The sequence below is a fragment of the Pararge aegeria genome, chromosome 16 (assembly GCF_905163445.1).
Source record: "Pararge aegeria chromosome 16, ilParAegt1.1, whole genome shotgun sequence".
Taxonomy (NCBI): Eukaryota; Metazoa; Arthropoda; class Insecta; order Lepidoptera; family Nymphalidae; genus Pararge; species Pararge aegeria.
This window is the reverse complement of record NC_053195.1, coordinates 10847243-10855778: the sequence shown is the minus strand read 5'-3', so window position 1 is coordinate 10855778 and position 8536 is coordinate 10847243. Positions and strand designations below refer to the sequence as shown.

At 34.3% G+C, this 8536-nt stretch overlaps 2 protein-coding genes across 2 annotated transcripts; both read right to left on the bottom strand.

Annotated features, from left to right (window-relative positions):
- Window positions 1-633: 633 nt before the first annotated feature.
- On the bottom strand, window positions 634-5774 carry LOC120630452. The gene is made up of 4 exons (XM_039899690.1): window positions 5221-5774; window positions 3853-4201; window positions 3103-3352; window positions 634-2085 (listed from the first exon to the last, which is right to left on the bottom strand). The coding sequence occupies exons 1-4, from the start codon at window positions 5750-5752 to the stop codon at window positions 1777-1779; spliced, it is 1440 nt and encodes a 479-aa protein (XP_039755624.1). The 5' UTR covers window positions 5753-5774; the 3' UTR covers window positions 634-1776.
- LOC120630453 (protein cornichon homolog 4) lies at window positions 5743-6413 on the bottom strand. Its single transcript, XM_039899691.1, has one exon. It carries the CDS (start codon window positions 6234-6236, stop codon window positions 5763-5765), a length of 474 nt encoding a protein of 157 aa, XP_039755625.1. The 5' UTR covers window positions 6237-6413; the 3' UTR covers window positions 5743-5762.
- Window positions 6414-8536: the final 2123 nt, after the last annotated feature.

The following is an 8536-nucleotide window of genomic DNA, read 5'->3' as shown; positions in this document are numbered from 1 at the left end:
TCACAACCAATACGCGTGACTGGCTGTTGATTATACGTCCACTTTTCAACATGTTGAAACAGAGTTAGTACTATATAACATCAAACACAAAAATCCAGTCAAATCACTATGTTTAAATTAATGTCCAAAATAGAAGAGCCATAGTTAACGTAATAGTAAACAATATATATCAAACTTAAACGAGCGCACAGTCAACTTTACAAGATGAGGAACGAAAAACTGCGCAGTGCGCGCGGGGACGCTTCAGTCATGTGCCGCTTGGTCAGATACATCATCTCAGACTCATTATTTAGAACCCATTTTGAGAACCAAGCTCATTCTTTGCAGTAAAGATAACTACACAATATTTAATTTCGATATTCAGTAAAAAAATGGTTACAGCTCTATTATAAAAAAAAAAAAGACTGAGAACGTAACTGTTTTTGGAACGTTTCGCAACAATTATAAATTGCATGATACTATGAAGTAAGCGCAAAAAGAATACTCGCGATATATTCTTTCATATTATTTAACGTCCCAAAAAAATTTACGTATTTTTTAAAACACTGTATGTAATTGATTTTAATTTTTTTGTTTCTTTCATTTTTGTTCCAAGTTACATTCTATGGTCTTGCACAAATGTCAAAACGGGCCTATTACATTTTTCCGACTATAGTTTTTTTTTTGTATCACACACAGTATAGTGATACTTAATTTTTAAAAAATTATAAGATATGGGAGAACTTCTTTTTATTCTAATCTTGATTCTATATAGGTATTATTCATTGTTCTTAGGATAAAACTAAGAAATATTAAAGAACTGCCCTAAAATTTTATTGACATAATATCGGTTCACGACAAGGCTGCTTGGAAGCAGGTTCCGCTATCATCTCGCACTAGATACAAAATTTTAAAGAAGAAGAACTGTAAAATGATGTTCAAAAAAGAACAATCTGCTGAGTTTCTTACTGGCTCTTCTCGAGGGAATCCGGTGGTAGTCACTACAAACAGACTGAATTGACGTTTCAAAGGTGGTTATAAACTGGGCCTTCTTGAAATAAATGAATTTTGAATTTGAACATATATTAAGTCGCCTTCTAAGTATCTATATTTCTTGAGTAAACAAGTGTCTTCACCAGTAAAATGGCTGAACAGTTATTCAGTGCTTATCGAAAAAACATAGCCTAACTATTTGCCAAGTTATGCCGTTTATTTGTAAGTCTTCTGGTTTTCAAACCGCATTAAAACTTTATTTAATCAGTGATTTACGACAGAAAAGGCTTTAACCAGACAAATATTATAAGACGGAAAAACCATTCTCAAAGTTTAAAAAAATCTACCCCAAGGTAAGCAGTGCTTTTTTGCATCAATGAAATGCACAAGGCAGTGTTAGAAAAAAAAACACTACAACAAACAACTTTTTTTAATGTCCCTAGCAGCAGTAACTATTAAGAAAGCAAACGTTTTAGGCCGCTTTGAAAAATATATTTAAAAATAAAGTTTTAATGTGGTTAATGCCTAAATACATTTCTAAAATGAAATTGTCATATCTTTAAACGTTACGAGCATATGATGCCCCTCTCATAAACAACCTATATATCATCTAGAATAAATATAGTATCTTGAATTACAATAAGGTATTACAAATGTTTTATTAAAATGTAATAAGACAAACATTATCAGTTGGCCCTGATTGGCTGAATAATTAGCATGTCTTTGGATACTCCATAGTCCAAGGATGCAAAATACAAATGAGGTCATACACACTGAAAATGCATTGACCTCTGTGCGTTTAGCTTATGCAGGTCTGTTGGACAATATCTTTCCCCACCCCATGTAAATGAAAATTGTGGAATAAGAATACACTATTCCAAACTGAGGGCCCGAATCCCCACAGTGTCGTTTAGCTGATGATTGTGGTGACGGTTCATCTGGTCTGGGCGGGTGGTCAACACCCAACTCTCCGTTTCCATTGCAACCGACGATGGTGGTGTTAGGGAATGCCGCACGGAAGCAATCTTGCTCCCATTGGTGCTTCTGATCGCGACCCACGCAGGATAGCTTGAGGGCTGCGCTATACTCGAACTGTGGGACTCTGCACGAAAACTGCAATAAAAGAAGTGCTTTGTTAAATTAAATAAATCCCTATATACAGTTGCGGCAATATAATTAAATTATTTTTAAATCTAAACCACACCAAGTTTAGTTATGTGTTTTCTCAAAAGTTACTAGTTATGTTATGAAATAGCCACATGAGCAAACGGGATTAGGAATATATAATATCTTCGCACTTTTTTTTACAAATTCAAATTCAATATTTCTTTATTCATGTATGCCTATCACAGGCACTTATGAAGCGATCACACATATATATGTGCACCATCACCTTACATAATTCAAAGTCAAAGTCAAAAATATCTTTATTCAAGTAGGCCCATAGGTGGCACTTTTGATGCGTACAATACATGAGAATTACACGGTAGTTAGATGATGGCGGTAACCATATTCGTAACTAAAACTCAAGCTACGAGGGTTCCAAACGCGTCGTGGTCTAAGAAGCCCACATCAAACTTAGCCCGGTGTTTTTTTTTTGTTATCACCCTCTCACATTGTCATTTAAAATTATTAGAAGAGCACCCTGGTTAGAGCAATAACTCACACCCAAGCTTTTTTATCCATTACATAGTCCTTAAAATTACAAACGAACTATGGAATTCACGGTGTAGCTCTAGACTTAATGAGTAACTATCTACGCGATAGAATTCAGAAAGTCGACGTGAATGGAAAACGGTCTAATGGATCAGTTGTGAAAATTCTGTTCCTTATTTACATTAATGACCTTCCTTACATTGCCAAGGACAAACACGGGAAGCTAATAATTTGGTTCTTTACGGAAAAAAAACCAAGTGTATAAAATTCACTTTACCTAATGTTAAACACGTGAAAACCACTGTACTACTTAAAAATGAGGAACTCAAACTGGAGGATACGACAGTTTTTCTAGGAATAACGTTAGATTCTAAACTTGAATGTGGCCCTCATGTAAATAATTAACAGGCTTAGTTCTGCTGCTTATGCGGTAAAGAATATGCCTTTTGAAGTAAAACTTTTGTTTTATATTACCTCATTAATAGCTTGCTGTATCTTCGGCTTAGCCCAGTGAGAAGAATCAAGTACAAGAGAGTACATATTAAAGTTGTATTCATTCTTCTGTGGACTTTTTGGTACTGTAAACATGCCGAGGGAGATTAAATTCTCACTGAAAAAGTCTCGATATGCATTGATCCCTTCTATCAAACCGTTAATATCACTCGGCTCAAATATAGTGTCTTCTATTATGCAACCTCCTATAGCATAGGGTATGTCTGGTTGCCTGAAAGTAAATGTATTCATACATGTAGTTAAAATGGCTGATGGTTTTAATATAAAACTGTATAGAACCAAGTTTTTTTAAAAACAAAATTCAGGGATGCAGTTGTGATTTAAACTGCTTTCAGACATGGGGTAGTCTTTCAATGGAGTGGCGTGTGCATTCTGAATCCTTTATGTTAGTCTAGGCCTGCATGCCACTATATGCAGTTGGATATGACGACATTCACAACTGAATACAGTTGTACTGGAGACTGATAGTCAAGCCACAACACTTTAAACAAGTACCACAACTACTCTTTCTCAGAAAAATAAAAATTCTAAACATGCATTTAAAAAAACCAAAAAGGTGGTATTGAATGGAGAAGAGTCACTAATTCCCTCCCTCTGAGACAACTGACGATAATAATGATATTTATTTATATTGATATATATATTTATACTTTTTTTTAAATAAACGAAAGAATATACAAATATAAAAATACACACATAAATAACACTTACAAGTCTTTGATGTAATTCAAGAAGATAATGTCCTCAACAGAATGCAAAAGGTACTTGTCTGTCACATATACAATTATACCTTTAAAGATTCTATCCTTTGATATATTTTTAACAACATCGTAAAATTCTTGTTGCATGTTGCCCATAGATTTAATATTGATTGCATGATACTCCACATCTGGTATGACAGGTATGAATAATCCAACCATATACGGATTGACCTTCAGGTTAGCAATGGCATGTTCGTATGTGACTGAACTTGGTGTGGGCCAGTATGATAAATAGTCAGAACGTATCATGTTCATACAGTCTTTTGGTGCACTGGTGTATTTTTGGACTGAATCTAGCACTGAAATTAGAAAAAAAAGTTTTAGATTTATTTCACCATAAATAAGGCAAGTGACATAAAGAATATCAATAAATTGTATGCATAGAAATTGACAGAGATAACTGTCCTTTACTCTCACATGCAATTAATATAATCCCTCACACGCTTAACTTAAGCATTAAGACAGAAAAGCATAAAATTAACACTTTCTTGAATTATTGCAATTATATAGTTTATTATATAGGTTTGTCTCAATCAAAACTAAGAAAAAATACTATTTGATTGTTGCTTCTTTCTGGAAAGGTTCTGCCACAGATTATCCTGTGTACATTTCCAGGGGCCCAAGTATTCTTTTGCTATTTGTAGATGATTGATAACAAAAAGTTCTAATGAAAAAACCTTTTGTTTCGAAATGTTTATTATAATCAAAATAATATGTGCAACAAATAGTCAAAGTTTGTTAGCAGTTGTGAATCTGTGGATTTTTTATATTTAATTACCATTTAATTTTTTTTATTTCATAGTACTTTTTATCATTATTTAACTACCCACTGACACACAATAATAGTAGAATGGGGCTCAGGCCAGGCCAACAATTAATTTCTCTATCTAGAAATTCTCATTTCTAGGCCAGAGCTAGGTTACTGAATTCACAAATTATTACAATTCTACATAAAAATTATCATTAAAGCCCATAGTCAACTGTCTGTAAAAAATATTTGAGTAGTGTGATGGTTGGGTACTCACCATCATGAAAGAGTAGATTGATGGGTTTTATAATGTTTATTAGTGTTTTTACCTACACTTGGAGGAATTATCAATTTTATAAATTTAAAAAGCATATAAAAATTTTTGGAACCAACAGGATTTGAACCTGTGACTCTCTGGCAATCGCAGCCTGAGGGCTTTTTCCAACTAAGCTACGGCTCTCCTATCATTGATTCTGAAAAATTTTATATGCTTTTTAAATTTATAAGATTGATGGGTCATTAATATGCTGAGGGAGACTTATACTTATTTAAACAACAAAGTACACTTACAGCTATGGTCGTAAAGACAAGGTATAGCACAAGGGCTTGGCTCAATTAATTTACATTGGCTGGTCATGTCCAGCCCGGAACCATTAACAAATGTCATAACTACCATCGGCTCATTATAAAAGTTACCCGATCTTTTCAACACAGCCCAAGTTAAAGACGTTGATCGCAAGTTCATCATAAAGTCGACAGGTCCCAACTGTTCTCTGCTCAAAGCATGTACAGCAGAGTTCCATGTTGTGCACACTTGTTTGCACAATATCTTTTCTTGCCAGCGCAAGTTACTTAGTATTTGCTTAACAATAATGTAATTTGAAATTACTTTGTCTATTAATTCACTGCTACATTGTAAAGCCTCAAACTCCCTCTCAAGGTAAGTGTTTTCCTTAAAAGCTTTGATATGATCATCAAGTGCTAGTTTCATACAGATGGGCTCCTTAAAAGGTGAATCTGCGCTTGAATTGTTCTCTATTTCTTCATCATTCTGTTGCTCATCCTCAGGGGAATAGGTAACGTTCGGGGACTCGTCTGACATAATGGCTTTGTTAAATTTCAGTCACAATATCGTCATCACTCCCGTTATTGAAAGGATCACCTTTCAATATCGCCAATATAAATGAGTATAGATAAATGAAGAAAAATACTAAATAGTATGCAATGTAAATCATAACATGTTTGAGGTGCTTCTTCAATTGACCTCGGTTATTGATTTCAGTGGGATCATAAACGCCTAGGTTACCTCGTGGTACTGTAAAATATTCAAAGCTGGACCAAATAAACATAGGCAGGTTCAACAAGAAAAGCAATATGTAACCATGGAACAAAAATGTAAAGGTAGTAAACGAATGCGCAATATACTTCGGTAGTAACCAGTAGTTAAGTTTGTCACAGCACTCCTGTGCGTTTAAATAGTCGCATTCAAGATCAGATAATGTGATAATGTAGTAAATTAATAGGAACAATGTTGCACAGCAAAGAATCAAAGCCAGAGAAAACAACAAGGATTCAGCTAATATCATTACTAGAGTTGCTGAGATGACCTTTATGAATCTGACACCATCTAAATACTTATAAATGTGATAAAAACATATTGAAATCACTAACAATACTGTAGTTTACAAAAATGTCTTTTCTATTCGAATTCAACTTCAAATGTCATCGGTCAACTTTTTAATTGACTGGCTAGTGGCTACTGGCTAGGCAGTCTGTGGGTTAGACCCCAGAGTCTGACTCTGACCGAGAAACCGAGAGATAAGGGTACCCAGTATTAAAGTTTCCCAATCGTAGACAGAGAAGTAAATCGACGAATGGTTGGCGTGCCGCTTGTGAGACAGAGCATATTTGAGAAGTGTTGCCATACATTTTATTTTACCCCGATTCTAAGGTCCCAGATTTCAGGTCTTCTACCACACTTATAGTTTGTTGGTATTTGTTTATTACTATTTGTTCCATACAAAATTTATTTATTTATTTCCAACTTACGACTAGTTTTACAGGAATTTTCCTAATGCACTAGCGTAGATACTTATGCCTACCTACATACTAAACTTTATCAGTGTAGCAAAATGTAGGCATTTGTTTCATTACAAGCAGCTGCACTTAGAAACATATCCTAAAGGAACTGCATAATAATTTTTAATGTTCCGTTATTAACTTAATTGTAAAAAGGGAACATTTATGGAATAACATTATTACGTTGGTCTGTGAAGCAATTTTGCAGCTTTTTTTATGAGAAAGGCTTCTGGCTCGCGATTAGTTGGAAGATGAAAGCGGAGCGGCTAGCTTCCAGGCAACTTTGTCATTAACATTATAAATCTATATCATATACAAACTAAAGATGATTTTATAGTAGGCTAATAAACAAAAAGTGTCATAATTATATCATCCAACATATCTCCGTACAATGAAAACTCAAAAGCTATTTATTATTTATTTAATAAGCTGCGCGTTATTTCAAATTGGAGTAAAGCGCATGGCCTTAACGTTAATCCAAAAAAAACTCAAGCTATTGTTATTGGCAGTCGAAGGCAGATTTCAAGGATTGACTGGTTTTCCCTCCCCTCCATTGAGTTTGATAGTGTCACAGTCCCATACTGTGAAAATGTAAAGAACTTGGGCATTTATCTTGACCGAACCTTAAGTTGGACGTACCATATTAATGAGATCAGCAGAAAGACATTTGCAGCTCTAGGCTCTTTGCGTCGTCTTCGGTATTTACTTCCTATACCTACCAAAATTATGCTCGCACAGACTCTACTCCTTCCCATTCTTGACTACGCTGACGCAAGCTATGTTAACTTAACTGAAGATCAGTTAAATAAACTTGAGAGACTCCAGAATTCTAGCATTCGTTTCATATTTGGGTTGCGCAAATATGATCATATTTCTCAATTTCGGTCTCGTCTCAAGTGGTTACCTATCAGACTTCGCCGGAATTTGCACATTGTTTCTATTCTGTACTGTGTTTTGTTTCGTCCTTCTACTCCTCTTTACCTGAAAGAGAGGTTTAAATTTGTAGGACTCCCAGACGAACTTCGTTCTACGAGGAAGTTAGTCTTGAAGGTGCCTGGTCACAAATCCTCCTTCTTCAACGGATCATTTACGGTTCAGGCTATTAAATTATGGAACGCCTTGCCGTTAGATATCCGTGAGGCACAATCGATTGGGACCTTCAAGAAACTAGTGAAGGATCATTATTTGTCTCTTTCAGCCGAACAACGCTGAAGCGAATCATTTTAAGTGTGTAATTTGAATTATTTATGTATTTCATACTAATTGGGGATGTTATATGTAATATATTTATATAGATATTTATGTTATATATTTTATTTGTATTTATATATAATATATTTATATATATATTATAGTTATATTTATATATATATATATATATTTTATTTATATTTATATATTTGTATAATTTTTAAATCTTATTTATTGCACCACCTACCTCTTTTCTACGTTTTTTCCTTTTACGCCATTGGTTGCCTGGAAGAAATCGCTATGTAGCGATAAGGCCACCAAATTGTACTCTCTTGATTGTATTTATATCTTTGTAACTACTTTTTGTTTCTTTGGTGTACAATAAAAGTGTATTCATTCATTCATTCATTCATTCAAAAGCTAAATTAAGCACTGACCAGTGTTGGAACAGCGTTAGGATACAGAACCGTTAGCTTGATCTTTTTAATGACCATATTTGTATGAAAGTGTTTGCTGCATATCTTTGAACTCTTTTTGGGTGTCCAATTAGTGCGACCTGTGGATTCAACCCATAGCAACAATAAATTATGGACCGTAACAAAAAACTGGAACAAAA

Bases quoted from the DNA above. Each gene is read 5' to 3' on its own strand.
- LOC120630452 (XM_039899690.1), bottom strand. From the start codon at position 5,752: ATGTCAGACGAGTCCCCGAACGTTACCTATTCCCCTGAGGATGAGCAA. The intron at 4,202-5,220 runs GTAAGTGTACTT...TTCTAATTTCAG, and splicing joins TTGTCTTTACGACCATAGCT to TGCTAGATTCAGTCCAAAAA. The intron at 3,353-3,852 runs GTAAGTGTTATT...ATTTACTTTCAG, and splicing joins TTGAATTACATCAAAGACTT to GCAACCAGACATACCCTATG.
- LOC120630453 (XM_039899691.1), bottom strand. From the start codon at position 6,236: ATGATATTAGCTGAATCCTTGTTGTTTTCTCTGGCTTTGATTCTTTGC.